The sequence below is a fragment of the Macadamia integrifolia genome, chromosome 1 (genome assembly GCF_013358625.1).
Source record: "Macadamia integrifolia cultivar HAES 741 chromosome 1, SCU_Mint_v3, whole genome shotgun sequence".
NCBI lineage: Eukaryota > Viridiplantae > Streptophyta > Magnoliopsida > Proteales > Proteaceae > Macadamia > Macadamia integrifolia.
In genome coordinates, this window is record NC_056557.1 from 11,314,035 (window position 1) to 11,332,290 (window position 18,256).

The 18,256-nt window shown below is 37.5% G+C and overlaps 2 protein-coding genes across 2 annotated transcripts; both read left to right on the forward strand.

Moving 5' to 3' along the window:
- The first annotated feature begins 1,434 nt into the window (after positions 1 to 1,434).
- On the forward strand, positions 1,435 to 5,468 carry LOC122073108 (probable carboxylesterase 15). The gene is made up of 2 exons (XM_042637669.1): positions 1,435 to 2,153; positions 4,924 to 5,468. Exons 1-2 carry the CDS (start codon positions 1,483 to 1,485, stop codon positions 5,231 to 5,233), a joined length of 981 nt encoding a protein of 326 aa, XP_042493603.1. The 5' UTR covers positions 1,435 to 1,482; the 3' UTR covers positions 5,234 to 5,468.
- A 7,847-nt stretch (positions 5,469 to 13,315) lies between these two features.
- Positions 13,316 to 16,106, forward strand: LOC122073276 (probable carboxylesterase 15). The gene is made up of 2 exons (XM_042637862.1): positions 13,316 to 14,150; positions 15,629 to 16,106. The coding sequence occupies exons 1-2, from the start codon at positions 13,468 to 13,470 to the stop codon at positions 15,936 to 15,938; spliced, it is 993 nt and encodes a 330-aa protein (XP_042493796.1). The 5' UTR covers positions 13,316 to 13,467; the 3' UTR covers positions 15,939 to 16,106.
- Positions 16,107 to 18,256: the final 2,150 nt, after the last annotated feature.

Below are 18,256 nucleotides of genomic sequence, written 5' to 3' on the forward strand. Positions count from 1 at the left end.
GAGATAAGTTCCGCTATCCTTTTGATTTCTTTCACTTAATTCACCGCTTTGATTACAATCAGATTTTTCCTATGTAATAGTCACAAAAGAAAATAAACGGGAGATAGATTTTGTCTCAGGTGATTTGAAAACCCTTGTTAAAGTTTTACAATTTATTTAGAACTGGAGACAATATAAGTTTCTTTCCTAGCCATAAATAAAGCATGCTTCTTTCCATGAATGGTGATCTCTCAAAATTGATTAAAAAATCTCGAGCAGAAGAATATTTCTGCCCTTCTTCATGAAGAAAACGAACAATGACTTCTAACAGAATATGAACCAAGTTTTCCCACACCAACGGTCAACTGATGGATTCAGGTGATATCTACGGGATGTAGGGAAACAATTGACGGTATAATTGACCATTCGTAATTGGGGTGACAAACAATTATGGTCATTGATGAATGTACTTATTTTTACCCATGATGCAAGAAAACTTTCTCCACAGAATATGTTGTTTTATATGTGCAAACATAAACAGAATTATCTATAGATTATAACTAATGATTACTAGACTCCTAATAATCCAGTTAATGAACTCTTGACAGAAATAGATATCGAACTGGGAAATGGAGGCTGTGAATCAGAACCGACCCACCAAACAACAAAAATAAAAGCCGCAAGAAAACTGCCACTTGTTTAGCCTTTTAGTGGAAAACTGCCACAAAATGTCACTAAGCCAGGACAGGTGGGCTTATGTATTTTGTATCAAAAATTCTCAATTAATTATTTATCGAAGATGATACACTAAAAGCCGGGTAACCCCGTACACTAGTCCAAAGGTCAATGGCAGCATTTGTAAAATCATCAATATGAGCAAGACTTTTATTTTTCATGAAAGGTGGGGCAGTCATTTTGTCCCCACTGTATCTGTATCTAGATGCTGGGAACAATCCTTGTTTTAGACTTTCTTTTTCCATTATTTATGGGAGAGAAATAGACAGACCACTTGTATATGGTAAGTTAGAGGGTGGCACAAATGGATATATAATGTCATGGTTTAAAAATTGGATCAGATCAGGTAGTCATACTGAGACCAATCTTTGATCCTGATAGATCCAATCCAATCCCCATTGATATCTATTCGATCTATATTGGTTTATGAGATTAACCGATTTGAGGCAAGTAGTTCTTTCCTAGTAACTCTCACTCTGATACCTAATGATCCAACCATGGGTATCAAATCATAACAATGTAATTTCAAAATGAGAGAGAGATTAACACAGAAGGCACTAAATTAAAATACGCCACCGGCAGTGTGCCTATCCTTTTCGATCCCCTTTATCGGTAGCAAAGCCGTATAAAATCCAAACGCAAGAATCATATTGCCATCTACTTAAATCTGAAAAAAATAAGAACAATCCATTTAGCCCACATCACCTACTACTTATTCAATTCAAGCACATCATAGAGAGAGAGAGAGAGAGAGAGAGAGAGAGAGAGATGGCAAACACAACCACCGCAACCACTCCATATGTGGTAGATGATTGCCGTGGAGTCCTCCAAGTCTACAGTGACGGCTCCATAGTCCGCTCTGATCGGCCATCCTTCAACGTGACCGTCCATGACGATGGCTCTGTCATCTGGAAAGACGTCACTTTCCACCCAATTCATGGTCTCCAACTCCGTCTCTACAAACCCGCTTCAGCCTCCTCTACAAAGCTCCCAATCTTCTACTACATCCATGGTGGTGGCTTCTGCATCGGCTCTCGCACTTGGCCCAACTGCCAAAACTATTGCCTCCGTCTCGCTTCCGAACTTCAAGCCGTCGTCATCTCACCTGATTATCGTCTCGCACCTGAGAATCGCCTTCCGGCGGCAATCGAAGATGGATTCGCAGCGGTTAAGTGGCTCCAAGCTCAGGCTCTGTCCGATAATCCCGATACTTGGTTGACTGATATTGCTGATTTCGATAGAGTTTTTATCTCGGGAGACTCGGCCGGGGGAAACATCGCTCACCATCTCGCGGTTGGACTCGGAGCAGGTTCGCCGGAGTTGGCTCCTGTTCGAGTGCGTGGTTACGTTTATTTAGCTGCTTACTTTGGCGGAACCGTACGGGTGAAGTCAGAGCTGGAGGAAAAGGTCTCTTTCTTCAACATGGATATTTCTGACAGGTATTTTTCTAACCCCACCACGACCAGGACTTAAAAAAAAAAATATATATATATATATATATATATATATGTATGTATGAGCCCCTAAGCTGGGGTGTCAATATATATATATATATATATGTATGAGCCCCTAAGCTGGGGTGTCAATTTCAAGCCCGCATTGATAGTCCCGATTGAGCCTGATACGTTTATGATCCAACTATGAGCAGCCCGATTAATAAGGTAATATACGATACAAGGGATAAACTCGATGGACCTCCCGATCGGCCAACTCAAACCGGCATGTTTAGCCCGACCTTTTATATATTTATTTTGATTTTTTTGGAATAGAATAAATATATATTGATATTTTTGTCTATTATTGACTGTAATTAAGTGTAATATCTTTTCAAAATTGCTGATAATTCAACAAAATAAATTAAAGTATCTTAAATCTAAGGACATGAAAGACCATTTAATGCCCATTCAAGGCTATATTGGTACATTATCCTGTTTAAGGCCCGATTATAGCCCGATTAGCCCGATTAAAGCCCAAAACCTAATCAAGACCGACTCATTTCTTAAATAGGGAGATCATGGTCTGAGGACATAGGCCCGGCTAGGCCCGACCAAGACCAACCCAGCCGGACCAATTGACACCCCTACTCTGAGCCCTGAGGTCTGGGCCTAGGCAATTGCTAGCCCTAAACATGATGGGTCCTACCAGGGGTGTACAATCTGTCAGTTTTGATGGGACTTTCCCACTTTAGGACCTTGCACTATAATTGATTCGTTAAAGTAATCGGGCCTTATTGTTTAGGTGGGTTCTCATTTATAAATGATCGGTCAGTTATTTATCTTTAATCGGGCTAAATAAGTTAATGAGACATTTATCTATAAATAGGTTTTAAGTATGTTAGGTTAAGTAAACATACTCTTAACATATCAGGCTATTAATTGGTTGATTTCGATCAGATATCCATCGGCTTGCACACCTTCATTAAGAACAACGGTTCATAAATCAAGTTGGATCTGAAATTGACGCCCCCACGTCCTACATCCCTATTCTAAGTTTTTGAGTCCTGAGATCTAAGTTCTAATGGGAAGGGCTTGGGCTCCCATTTTTTGGGATAATTTGAAAATCAAATTGGATATCAGTATATTTTCTTTGGCTCAAAATCCACTTTTTTGGTTCACCATTAGTTTTCTGTTACGATCCCATATCAGTTTGTGGGGGCTGATCCCACATCGGTTTCCATGGGAATTGATGTGGGTTGATATGGTCTTAGGTTCCCTCACCTTGTAAGCCCGGTTTATGGGGTTGAGTTCTTCCAGGACCGTAACAGTGGTATCAGAACAGCCGATCCTCAGTCAAACCCACACCCGGAAAGGGATACTTGGTTCCAGAGTGAGAGCCGTTAGGAATACCTGCTGCTAGGCAGAAACCCTAAAATAGAGTGACAGCCACCTAGAAAGGGCTACCTGATTCGGAGTAGGCTGTCGTGAACGTCAGGTTTGGAAGCGTGGTGGTACATTACGATCCCATATCATCTTATGGGGGCTAATCCCACATTGGTTTCCTATGAAAATTGATGTGGGTTGATATGGTCTTGGGTCCCCTCACCTTGTAAGCCGGTTTATGGCGTTGAGTTCTTCCAGGACCATAACATTTTCACTTTTCAGAAAGAAATTAAAAAGAATAGTATTTCAGTGTCTGATTTAAAGCTATTATCTACAGCAATACTCAGGAAAAAAGGGGGGAGGGGTTTAGTCAACAATAGATATGAACTATATAAGGTTAGATGCCAAGGAGTGAAATTTGGCCAAGCTCTTTTACATCTCATTGAAAAAGTCATCCTCTCTAGGAGATGGAAAAACCCATAGAAATCCCTAATAACAATGCCTACAAGCAGCAAACCGAACATAATGGAGGGAAAAAAAAATATATGCATTTACTTTTGTAATCATAGAAGCTTATAATTGCAAAGCAAATGGCATTAACCTTTGTAGATGCCAAGTAAATAACATTTATTTTTTGTCCTAACTTTCCATAGTGACCACTCGAAGTTTGTAACTGACTACAATGGATTTGGCTCAGAGAGTCTCTAATCTTCCTTTTCATCTCTGCTTTTGGCTCCAACACTAGGTGATTGACCAGTTAAAGCTGCGACCCCAAGCCCATGATTAAGGGTGTCAAAATCAGACTGAAACATAACCTAGCCAGTTATACTGAAACTGTGAAACTATTTAACAGATGGTTCAGTTTTGGTTTGAGACCATTAATTAAATAGATTAAACCGAACCAAACCATTTAAATTCAATTATTTATATATACATTATAAATTGTGTAAGGGAATGATAGTAATTGTCCCTAATCGAGTCTTAAAAATCTGCCACATTGTAATTTAAGTTGGGTTTTAATTCTTTGGTCAGATAGGTCTAAAAGTCCCTAAAGTTTCAGTTCGGCTACACTTCATCAAATGGCAAAACCGAGCTTTGAAAAATTCAAAACCATGAAAAGGTGCAAAAAACAATCAAAATAACCATAAACGTGTATAGATATACATGAAAATGAATACCAATACACAAGAGGAGAGAGGGTGACAAAGGCTATGTACCATAGCGGCGTGCCCCCAACTTTCCCCATTATATATATCTTAGAAAGTGTGATTATATATTTTACCAAAAAAAAAGTGCGGTTATATATTAATGTGTATAGTAGATGCATCATGTGTACCCCTGCTGTTTTGATATGGGAATTAACTTTGTAACATGAGATGACGTTGGACAGGTTTTGGAGGCTTTCAATACCAGTTGGTAAGACAACAGATCACCCATTGGTGAACCCATTTGGACCTGCTAGCCCAAGCCTTGAACCTTTGGCTCTTGACCCTATCCTAGCGGTAGTTGGTAGCTGTGATATACTCAAGGACAGAATTAAAGATTACGTAAGGAGATTCAAAGAGTGGGGAAAGAAAATAGAGTACGCTGAATTCGAGGGAGAGGACCATGGTTTCTTCGCACTCCATCCCAATTCTGAAGCAGCAAACAAGTTGATGCAACTCGTTGAAAGATTTATCGCTGAAAACTCCAGCAACTAGAGTTGAGTTGTACTTGCACACACTTGTTTCACTCTTCTCATCCTATTTATTGCAAAAGTGTGTCTACGCTCTTTAAAAATTTCCCATGATTGTTTCAATAATGAGGATCTATTAAAAAATAAGCAAGCCATGCATGTCTTATATACTATTCTCTAATGTTTACCATTCGCCACTAGTTACACGTGGGAAAATTTATCTTGAAGGTGCTTTGGTAGATGTAATAGTATGTTCATTAAAACATATATCAGGATGGGATCTGGCTTTTGTCAACTTCAGTCATATTTGCCACATTCCAATTTGATTCAAGGGTGTCAAGTGGATCGATTTCGATTTTTTTGTTCAATTCAAGATACAAAACGTGTTAACCGAATCATAACTGGAACTGAATACTTTTTTGTAACTTAAATCAAAACGATTCAGTTCTTATTCAATTTCATTTGATTCATATACTCAATAATTCAGTTTAACTTATTCATTTTTCTTCAATTCATTTATTTGGTTTGTATGAGACTTGGGAATGGATATCTTGTATTGGCCTTAAAGAAGCAAGACAAGAAAGAGGAAACAAATATAAGTGCAGAAGAGAAGTGAGAGAGCCGGTAATCAAAAAACAAAAATGGAAGAGACAAATTGAAAACTTAAATCTTAGAACTCGTGTTGTAGCCTTTTAGGATTGAGTATGGTTTAGGTTTTGTTCGGATTTCGTTTATATGGGTTATACTTCACTCGGTTCTCAATAGGTTCAAATAAAAAAATTTTAGGCTAAAACCAAAACCTAACCAAATGAAATTTCAATTTTAAGAAATCAAAATCTTTTTTTTTTTTTTTTCCTATTCAAATCTTTTTGGCTTTAAATGGTCGATTTCGGTTCAAATTATAAATTGATATCCTTAATTCAATTAGCACTGAAACTTTGTGAATTTGGATTCATGCTTCAAAATGATACTCTAGAGATTAATATAAAAATTATACCATATATTAAATAAAAAAAAAAAAAAAGATCCTGATAAGTGCCACAAAGGTTAATGAATTGTCATCATTGCCACTGATACCATATTAGCTAACATAGCAAAGTCCATGTCTTAGAGGATATCGTACCCCTATTATTGGTCAAATTTCAACACAAAATGAGCATATTGTATAAATCAAAGGTTTGTCCAAAATTATGAAAAATTAAAGTAAATATCATTAGCCTCTATATATGTTATATATTTTGTAACCTACTAGAGGTTAGGGTTTGTTCATAGGAACTATGTTTTGCCTTTTATTTTTTTATTTTTTTATTTTTTTATTTTTTTCTAAATGCAAAATGTTATGCCCCCATTGTATAATCATAATTTGCTAAACTTTACTAGTGAAAAAAAAAAAAAGTGTTGTGTCATCTATCATATAACCCTCCAACATCCATTAAAACCTGCTAAATGACAAAAATATTTGACTTTGGAAAGTTGACAAAAATTCACTGAATATTTTTTCCAAACGAAATAGAGAAAACTTGATAGTTGACAGAATACTTAAGTTAATATTTGCAAGTAGTTTTTTTTTTTTTTTTTTTTGAATAAATAATATATTAAGAAAACTAAACAGAAAGAAGGGGAAAATCGCAACAAAACATGCCACCCAAGAACCTAATAATAATGAAAGAACATCAGCAATAAAGAAAAATAAATCCAAACGAGAGAGATCCCTAAAAGATGCTATGAGGGGAGTGGAAGAACTATACCGGAATATCCCAAAATGCTTGTATATCAGTATGTATATTAAGGGTATTTTGGTCATATCATGAATATATGTTTCAGGAGTTGTATTTTAGTTTTTCTTGTTGTAATCATGTTTGAATGATATTTTCATGATGGTATGATCCCAATCCCCATGTCCCCCTTTATTATTGATTTTTTCATAATGTATGTTTATATGCCATGATAGGGGTAGTTTGTAATTTTTAGCATGTTGTATGCTAAATTAGGTTTTGTCATATTCCTTCTCCAAGTTATATCAACATGTTTCCTTTATATTTCATTATACTAACCATGAAGAGCTAGTTGGATACAAAAATATGGACTTGATCATTTTCTTTATTTTGGCTATGCATTTTTAGATGAGTGTGGTATGTTTGTTTAGCATGTCTATAGTCAAGTAAAGTTCAACAGCTAGCTAGGATTGAAGTCTGATTTTTACCTAGTGGAATAAGGTGCCTAACATCTTTCTCGGACCGCAACCTAACACAAACCCTAACTCTTTGTTAGATAGTTTGAATGGAGTCATTTTTTGTTTATTTTTAGTTATAAGTACTAGACGCTAATTTAGGTGGATGTAGTCATTTTTTATTTATTTTCAGTTATGAGTACTAAACCTTAATCTAGGTGGTGAATCCCAATCAGTAGAGACCATTGGACCCATTCTTAAGGAGATATGCAGGAAAACCCGTTGTCTTCACAGTGATATTGGGATGCGTCATGATATACCATATGGGTTTCTATAGCGGCTGCTAGTGTTTTGTGTACCCAAGTCTGAACCCATAGGCTTAGGTTGTAATATTATTGTCAGGGTTTCATGACTTCACTGATGATGCTTCCACTCTATAGGCTAGTTGACCGGGTTATGGAATCGATGTTGGCAGTGTTAGGGGGTGTTTGGTTCAGCAAATCAAATGGTGTATGTATCGGATATGAATGTCAATCTTTTAATAGACATTCTTCTGAATTATGTTTCTTTTTGAAAAATCGTTTGGTTACCTTAAGGCTAGTACATGTTTCTCGCGGGTTGAGATATTAGCTTCCGTAGAGAACGTCTTTTCGCTTTCTCCTTTTATACTTGATGGTAAAATGATTGTTTAAATCTAAGTTTAAGTGTTGAGGTGAACTCAGATTTGTAACACATCCTTTGTAATATGGTCATTCATGGGAAGTAGGATGCTCACTTATGAGGGTCATCCTAGTGAAACCAAACAACTCCAAAAATTAAGAATTATTATTCTAAAGAATATCATCCCAAAGATTTACCCAACCATACACCCCCTTATAGATTCCTCTCGAAGACACCATATGACAAGTGTTGCACTCTTCCACCACAATTGAGCCAATTATTGATCAATTTCATTCGATAGAGTGAGATGATGTTTTAAAATTTAAGGATTTGGAGTTTTTATCTTGCTATCACAGGTGATAGAATTTCTGAAGTGTTGTTTCAGATATTTCGCCTTTCTCAAAAAGAACCCATTGTGGGTTGGGCAATCTTGTCACCATAGATGTGAAGCCAATAAATAAAGAAGAGGTTTAGGGCTCGGGGAGACAATGGAATCTGCTAAAAGGGAGGAAGAAGTTGTCGATTATTTAAGGAGACGTGGCATATATTTTCATCCAATTCTGAAAGCTTTACTATCTATGCATTTTGGGTTAAAAAATATCCAAGTAGAAACAATTATATGAAACAACTCTAGTTAAGGAGAAATAGAACTCTATAGATAGCTGATATACTTGTAATTACTCAGCCCGTTAGGATCCACCACCTGGCAGTGAACAAGAATGAAGACCATAATCTCCTCCTTAGAAAACCATCCAACCATGTCGCACCACATGTAAAGGGGTTCTCATAAAAAGTATACACGAGAAGAACATCGTAATCAGTTACAATATTATTTCCTTGGCAACCATTGATAGCACAAAATTCCTATTACTACTTCTCACTCTTAATATATATATATATATATATATATATATATATATATAGATAGATAGATAGATAGATAGATAGATAGAGAGATATATGTATAAAAGGAAATAGACCCCAAGTAACAAACTGACACTCTCTCTTTAACCTTTCTTCTCTCATTTGGTCCTAGAACTCACATCTGTTGTAACCACACTAATTTAAGCATCAGAGAGTCTTTGCCGCTGCAAAGCTCGAGCTCTCTCTTTTGTCTGTTTTTGTCTCTCTCTCCTTTCAAGTCTCATGCTGAAGAATGTAAATGGAAACCTATCTACAATAGACATTATTTATGGAAAAAATACTCTGGAATTCCATGCCTTACTTTGGCCTTTAGGTTAATATATATGTGACAAACTTGAGACTACATAGAATGTAGTTGCATATGACATTAACAATGTCAATCCCATTGGCTACTGGCTTAGTTTGGAGCAAAAAACCATACTAATTTAGTTTACTCAAAACCCCATTTCCCAACGTATTTTGGTTTTTGATATAAAATAAATATGAAAATGATTCATGGAGATCAATGAGCATGCACGATAAACACTACAAATATATGTTTTAGGTATACCTGAATCCATGACTATAGAATAACAACTCCTCAAATCTCTTTCTATATGCTTCTTGTACAATACGATCAATGTTGATCTGGTCTATCCTCTTTCCCTTTTGTTTTAGATCATTAGTCTCACTTAATGGGTCAGTGATAACTATATATAAGGGTAAGGGAAGGGACCAACTCGCAATGAAATTATGGTTTCCTTCCCATTAAGGAAACAATACCTTAGGTCCACACATAGTAATATATATTTCATACCATTAAGGTGTGCAAATAAAATCTATTATCTCCATAGAGGTCACTTACCATTATTGAATTATTTCTGTTTACTCCATCTGTAATCAACACCACTAAATCGATTTTGGAAACAAATCTTGGACTATGCTAGCACACCTAATTGGAAATCTAACAGTTTTTTCACGACGATATTGCACAACCACAAGTTGAAGTGAAGACTCTTCTCCAAACCATGAAAACTTCCATGTGAATCCGAGCTTTTGGCCTTGTCTTTTGCATTATCTGGTTCAATGTTACTAGTTGAATCAACATCATTTTCAACCTGAGAATCTGATTAGCTTTTATGATATCAATTTTTCATGTCTTAGACCTTTGGAAATAGAGGTGATTGTTTTCAAGCTCTGTGTCATTACATTTATTTATTTTTGTCAAAAAATAAATTATGCATTAGAGTTAAAACAACGATCAAGTTCAAGTACATCCCATGAAAAACAACGGGGCATATCTCTCATTTACAAACAGAAGAAGCATTAGAAGAGATAGCGAACGATGCTAGAAGATGAGCAGAAGAGTTTGCAGTCCTCAAAACATGCAAAAGAAAAATGTTCATCAAAATGTTCAACTACACATTCAGAAAAGGGATTTGTAAGGTGTCTGGCATACTTGATTAAATCAACATAGCCTGATTCCATCAAAATGGTCAACTACACATTTAGAAAAGAAAGCAGATCTAGGAATATATTTTAGAGTCACGCCCAAAAAAAATAAATAAATAAATTATGATCATCTCGGATGAGAGCACCATAACCAGTAGTTGATCCTTCAATAAAGGCACCCTCATAATTTAATTTAGCATAACCTTGTATAGGAGTATTCCAGCCCTTTGAGGGTTTGTTGATGGAAAAGGACAGTTAATGGAGGTAGCTGCCAAATCCTACACCATCCTATTAGCTAAGAATAAAGTTTCATTTGGAATAGTTGAAACATGTTTAAAATTGTTAGAATTTATATTTATTTTATTATAATTAAGTTTCAAAATGAGGTTTTTCTTTTATATGTTTTATGACTTGTAATGGTGTGGGACCCTTAGGGTCAAGGTAATGAAAAATGGTCAATAACACCCTATGGGTGCCCTAAATTCCATTCATGGCCATTAACACGAGTGGAGAAGTGGGCAAAGAGAATTGATTTGGATTAATTTCATTTATGAAATTATTTCTTAATTCATGTCATAGGTTATTGCCAAATGGAGCTAAATGGTCAATATCATTATGTGGGTGCCCTAAAGTCCATTCATGGTTACTACCATGAGTGGGGAGGTGTGCTAGAAAATTGTCAATAACATCCTATGAAAGCTCTAAATTTCATTTATGACCATTACCTATTAGAGCTCTAAATTTCATTCATGACCATTACCATGAGTGGGGAGGTGGGCTAAAGAATTGATTGGGATTAATTCAATTTATTGAATTAATTTCCAATTCATATCCATATGACATTATTCTCCAATTAAATTGCCATTAGTTGGAGGTTACTCTTGGAGAATCCAAGAGGGTGCAAGGGTTGGTTTTGGGTCTATATAAACCCAACCAAATACCTTGCAGAGACACACATTCACACATTGACACTCCATCTATTTCTACTCTTTGCAATTATACAAGGCTTTCTCTTCCTTTTATTTTCTCTAAGTCTTATGTAAGGTTAGAGGGGGCTGCTGTGCTGTAACTTTTTGCTCTTGGAAGGGACTAGAAGAATTGTCTCATCTTTAAGTGGAATGTTGTTTTATCTTGAAGGTAGAGATGCAGAACAACTCTTGGCAGTAGAGGGTATCAATTACCTTAAAGGCAACACTACAAGTGTGACTCAACCTCAATTCTGATCGAAGCTTCTTCAGTTGCTGTGGTGGTGATTCAACATCTATTTGAAGTTTGTCCCCGTCTCATTTCAGCCAAGGATCAATACTACAACATCATAGTAGTTTCTACTATAAAAGCTCTGTATTGCAATTTGTTTTATTTTTGTAAGAAATTGTAATACAATTACCCAACAAAAACCCTTCTTATTACTTGTGTGCTTGATTTCCCAAGAGAGAATAGCATTAAATTGGGCTACTTTCTTACAATCTCTCTTACAGAAACCAGGAATCTCAAACCAAGACTCTACCCCCACTCTGCAAATATATGGCAAAACATGGGGGGTTTAAGGAAAAAAGGAGATGTAAACCAAACTAGTTTAGCTTGTGGTTGCAGGATAAAAGGGCATCAACAACATATCCAAATCACTGACCCTTCTTACCCATGTTGTAATGACCTCAATGTTAATTGGATGAGACTCAATACCACCAAATCTTGCCGAACACCAGCAAAAAACGATAACCTGGTAAAGGTCGATAGTGAAATCCATACAGGTACGCATCAAACCACACTTAAATTCTTTATTTAAAAAAAAAAATCAATTTTGTTTATGATTTTACTCAAAAATGATGATATTACCCTCTGATTTGGTTGAGGCCCAAATTAATTCAAAAACAAGGTAACAAATCACATTTCAATTTGTACTGAGTTTTCCTTTAGCCATGATGAATGTCACTGCAGTGGATTTAGATGCGTGCAGAGGATGTCGGGAGAATATTTTAGGAAACATTGTTAAACCATATATGGGTTTGTGAACCTTGGGAAAAAGTGGTGAATGTTTCAGGTTAGTGGAAGGAAACTTTCTCCTTTCAATTTTACCTCGCCATTATCTACGCTTATAGGGACAAAGGAAAGTGAATTCAATCAAATGAAATTGAGGTAAGAATTTATTATCATCATCATCATCATTATCATTATTATTCCATTGAGTTAGAGTATTCAATGACACCAATGAAGTGTCAATCAGCCATACCGTACACATTATGATGTTTTCTATAGGTGTTTCCATTGGCCGTGGTGTTAGCATAAGGGCCACACTGCCTTTTAAGGAACCCACTCCCTATAATATATCGAAAAAAATGATGTCTACCTGTCATGAAAGGTAGGGTGATCGTTTCATTCCTCTTTATGTCTGGTGCAAGGACCATGCTGCTTTTCCGACTTCTTTTTTTCCTATATCATACATAGGGAAAAGAGTGTTCCCTAATTGCACGGCCCCAACGCAATGAGTGGGACACATGGGCATCAACATTGGTGGGTTTATTGTATTTCACAGAGGTGATGTCATCCTTTTTTCTTCATGCCTAGTGGTAGGGGTCATGCGACGAGAGAGCGTTCTTTTGCCCATTATTAGATGTGAGAAAATGTTTCATGTGCATGAGTGTGGCCATTTTTTCAAGACACATGAAAGGGTGAAACGACGCTCACCTTTGTTTTTTTTGGTAAAAAACCGACACTCACCTCTATTAGAGGAAAAATGACTATTTAATAAATACTTTTTTCATGCCTTGCCCTCACACGCACTTCGAACCGCAATCCCCAATAGGAAAAACTTCTCCAATAGATATATATATACATATATATATTTTGGTAAGCCTCCAATGGATATATTGGAAGCGGTATAGATCTTGCCATCCATTTACAATATAAAATTGAAAACAACTCTAAATTAAATAAATGAAAATATTAAACAAGGTTAAGACTATGAACACTGGTCACCACAATTGAAAAACGACGTGAGTAGGTGACTTTTTCATCTCCCCCTCCAACCACCCCTCTGAACTTCACCCATCAAACGTATTTTGAGAGAGAGAGAGATGTCCAACACCGACAACGCTACCACCGTTCCCTATGTGGTGGAAGATTGTAGAGGACGACTCCAACTGTACAGCGACGGTTCTATAGTCCGATCTTCTCAACCAGTTGCAGATATCCCTCTCCATGATGATGCCTCTGTACTCTGGAAGGATGTCCTTTTCGATCCGGTTCATAATCTCCACCTCCGTCTCTACAAGCCTTCCTCTTCTTCCACAAACTCAAAGCTCCCAATCTACTACTTCATCCATGGGGGTGGCTTCTGCCTCGGCTCTCGTACTTGGCCCAACTTCCACAACTACTGCCTTCGTCTCTCTTCTGAGCTTCAAGCTCTCATCATATCGCCCGATTACTGGCTCGCACCTGAGAATCGGCTTCCGGCCGCCATCGAAGACGGATTCTCTACCGTTAAGTGGCTTCAAACTCAGGCTGTGTCCGATAATCCCGATTCTTGGTTAACTGCTCAAGGGGTTGATTTCCGTCGAGTTTTCATCTCCGGCGACTCCGCCGGCGGTGACATAGTTCATCATCTAGCGGTTAGACTCGGTGCCGGATCGCTCGCAATGGAACCAGTTCAGATACGGGGCTACATACTCACGAATCCCTTTTTTGGTGGGACCGTGCGGACCAGGTCCGAGGCAGAGGGGCCGGCCGAATCGTTCCTCAATTTGGAACATATTGACATGTGAGTTTTCCGATCTCAACCTTTCAAGATGAACATAAATACATTGGAAACGACTAGGAAAACACCTAAGCATTTATTTTGGGGGCAATGTTTTTGGGTGGGATGTAGGGCCATGCCCAGACACAAGCGTGGCCCCTACATCTCACTTAGAAAACTCTTTTTTTGGGGAGAGGATCCTGCCATTTAGGTGTAGGTAATAGTGTTACACCAGTGTTTAGGAGCTCTTTAGTGCTTGATGTGGGGGTAATGTAGTCTTTTTGCACCTATTTATATTTGAGTGTGGAAATACCAAGACTGATAGGGTTCTTTTTCTCTTTTCTTGTTTTTTTAGGATGAATATTTTCTGCCAAAAGTGTAGAGATCGAGCCCAAACACAGACACGGGCAAAATGACCGTCTCGCTCTCCATGAAAGGTGGAAATCCCACCATGTTTATGCTTCCAAGTACACTCCCATTGGTCATCACACTGATTTAGCCCCTACTTTTTCGGACATAAAACATTCTCCCTACACTAGTGCGGGGGCAACAGAAGTGCCCGTGAAAGCATCAAGAAGGGTGGGATTTTTATCTTTCATAGAGGGCGGACTTCATTTCGCAAAAAAAGGCTTGTGTTTGGGCACAAGAGCTATGCTCTTGCACACTCCTTTTTCCTTTTTTTTTTTTTTCATTTCCAAAAAATAAATAAATAATACATGGAGAGAAGAACCTTGTTGGTTTGGCATAGGCAACATTAGCACATAGGGCCAATGAGAAGGCATGCGGGAGCATCTTCAACTCACAGCAGTCTTTTCATGCCTGTTCAGTCTAGGCATTGCCTGCACCAAATCAATTGGAATATTTTTCCCTAATACATATTAGTGGGTATATCCTACACCTCATGTTCAAAGAATCCTAGTACAAATTCCTTTATACCTTTTGTCACATTATAGTCAGTGAGGCCTACACTGACATTCTTTTCTATTTTGACCATGTGGGTTTTATGTCAACCCCAAATAGATGATATCATTTTTCAACCCTTGATCGGTGGTGTGCATCCTACACTGCCATTGTTGGAAACTCTCTCCCTAAACTAAATGAAATGGGAAAAGGCTCACTTTGTGCCTCCTCACATTCATTTTTATATTAGTTGTTTTAAGAACAAAGAAACGTAAGGGATAAAGAACGCTACCTGATCGTGCGGAGCTATGCATGCCCAGACACAATAGGGTGTGAAATTATCATCCCGCTCCCTTTAAAATCACAAAACTCCATCCTTATTTATGCCTTTGCATGTGCTCTCATTGGCCCCACTCTGGTGCAGGGCTACATGATCTGGTAACAATCTCTTGCCAAAAAAATAATGTGAGAGGGTGTAGTGTAGCAGCTGTAGCCTGCATGCTCGAAGAACCCTCTCCCAAATGAAATATAGGATCATTGAGAGTGCTTCCTCCTAGTTGAATTGAATTTAACTTTTATTGGTGATTACATAATGTTGATAGGTACTGGAGTCTGTCATTACCGGTCGGAGAAACAGCAGATCACCCATTAGTGAACCCATTTGGACCGGCTAGCCCAAGTCTTGAATCAGTGGCTCTTGAACCAATCTTGGTTGTGGTTGGTGACAAGGATTTGCTAAGAGATCGGATTGAAGATTATGTGAGGAGTTTGAAAGAGTGGGGAAAGGATATCCAGTTTGTTGAATTTGAGGGCGAGCAACATTCATTCATTACACTCAATCAACAGCCTGCAGTAGCGAACAAGTCGATGCAAATCATAAAAGATTTCATTGCTAAGTACAACTCAGTCTGAGAATAGCACCAACTTGCATGAGCATGTTTTGAGTCCCAACTGCCATTCTTGCTTCATTTGCTTTTGAAATTTATTGTGGTTTCTTCTTCTCCAACTGTTCCAATGATGAGGAATTAATAAAGATCCACTTTTCTTTTAGAAAAAATCCACCAATATCTAGCTAAATTCATCCACTCCAATCCTCCAGAATCTCAAAGTAATTTTTGTATATCACACCAACTTATTTACCTCACCATATGTATTACATGTATATTCTAATATGGATTTTTTTTTCTTTGTTAACCATGTGTGAAGAGATTCTAGCCGCTGGGGGTGTCATTATCCCCTCTTGCCCTTATTGTACGAAGTCAAAAATGCCTTTGGTACAATTCCTGGAGTCCCATCCAACCATCAATACCCATGTAATTAAGAGATTCTCTTCTCACTGGGAGTGGAATAATATATTGGGAGAGGGTTATCCAAGCAAGCAGCATAGAGAAGGCATAGAGAAGCGTAGTTACGAGATGCAATTAAACTGCATCATACATAAGGGGGACGGTGAGGACATTTCATGTGAGGAGAGAGAAGGAGACACATAAATGCTTGTGTACCTTATCCCAGTGTCTCGGAAAAATTTTTCCCTTAATATTACTCCATCCTTTAAGCTAGGTTTGTTTGTAAGGGAAATTAAAGGGAAGGGAAGTGAAATTTTTATACTTAAAAAAGAAATGCATATAATCATTATCCCATATGACTTTATCATTAACTTCAAATGATTCCAATTTTTTTTTTTTAGTTAACCAAGGTGTCCAGGCCAGCTTACGTGTATCTTGACTAATCCTCGGAGAGAGTAGCACAACAACCCACCCCCACGGTCTCCACTTAAATTGCTAATGGGGAATCAAACTTGAGACTGTGCGTCTATCCACCTAATCCCCAATTCTCCCTAACCATCGGGGCAACCCACGGCTAGATAACTTCAAATGATTTCATATTTGGTTATAAAATTCCACTTTACTTTGCATCCAAAACTCTTTGCTATAATACATAAAATAAAATTTGCACGTAAAATGTATTATTACTAAATAAGGTTAAAAAAATCAAGTAGTTTATACAATTACATGTGGTAATGATTATAAATATTTCTTTTTTAAATATGAAAATTTCATTTCGCTTCCCTTTTAAATTCCTCTTGCAACCAAACAGAGCCTTAAGTAAAACAAGTCAAATATGTTCTATGGCGCCACCAAAAAAAGAGAGGAAATTACACTCCCCTCCCTTATATGTTTCAGGCATTACACTCAGACCCCCTGCGAAGTTTGCAATTACAAACATACCATTGGTGTTAACACTGTTAGAAGCAGACGTTAAATGAATTTTTTACCCCCTTTCCCTTTTTTATCTAAAACGACAAAAATCCGATCTTTCCAACGGTTTTGATTTCATCACCTTTTGATTCCGTATGAGAAAGATGCGCCATTGAAAATGTCTAGGGGTATTTTGGTCTTTTTATATGACTGAGTCAGATAATTGGGTTATTTGAAAATTGTAGAGCGTCCAGTCACGGTTCCAACGAACTTCGTTTCCTCTCGATCGAATATTGTATGAAAAAGTTATAAGTGTTTCCGTGAAGTCAGTTCAAAAATCCAAACTAAAAATCCATCAGTTGCTCTCGGTGTTGGGTGGATTTTTTGGAATTTATTTTTAAAATTTGAAGGGATTTTGTGTAATTTCAATATTTTGAAGGTCTAAGTTGCAATGGATCTTTAAGCACTGAAATATATGAAGGCAGGGGGTTGATTGTAATTACAAAGTGTAAAGGGTTATAAAATGAATGGCTCAGATGAAGCCACGTAGCCCTTATTTCCATCCAAAGGTTGCTGAGCCTGGCCATTGAAATGAGAGAGCAGATTCTATCGCGAGATCACCTATTGGTTAAATGCATAAGCCTTGATGCTCCGGCACTGCACCTAATCAATCCATACTATGGTGTTACGCATGTGTATAGAAGGCATCATGAAGATTCCGATCTCAAAGATCTCATGAGATCTGATTGAAGCCCTGCTTGATGGATTTGAATCCTACGGTCAAAAGCAATTAGGACTTTAGGAAAAAGCAACCAACACACCATGTCATATGTCAGTGGCAGCCAATCCGTGATCGACAATGTGTCTGACGATGTCAGTGCCTACTACATGATGGCATCATCTTTGACTTTTTAGATTCAAATCTAATGGTTCACATCTATAGTCTGTTGGTTTAATCGAACGGTTCATATTAAGAGATACCTTTTGATGAGATCTATAGCTAGATCTACGCCTCTGTTGCGCATGCCGCCG

Bases quoted from the DNA above. Each gene is read 5' to 3' on its own strand.
- LOC122073108 (XM_042637669.1), top strand. From the start codon at position 1,483: ATGGCAAACACAACCACCGCAACCACTCCATATGTGGTAGATGATTGC. The intron at 2,154-4,923 runs GTATTTTTCTAA...GACGTTGGACAG, and splicing joins AACATGGATATTTCTGACAG to GTTTTGGAGGCTTTCAATAC.
- LOC122073276 (XM_042637862.1), top strand. From the start codon at position 13,468: ATGTCCAACACCGACAACGCTACCACCGTTCCCTATGTGGTGGAAGAT. The intron at 14,151-15,628 runs GTGAGTTTTCCG...TAATGTTGATAG, and splicing joins AATTTGGAACATATTGACAT to GTACTGGAGTCTGTCATTAC.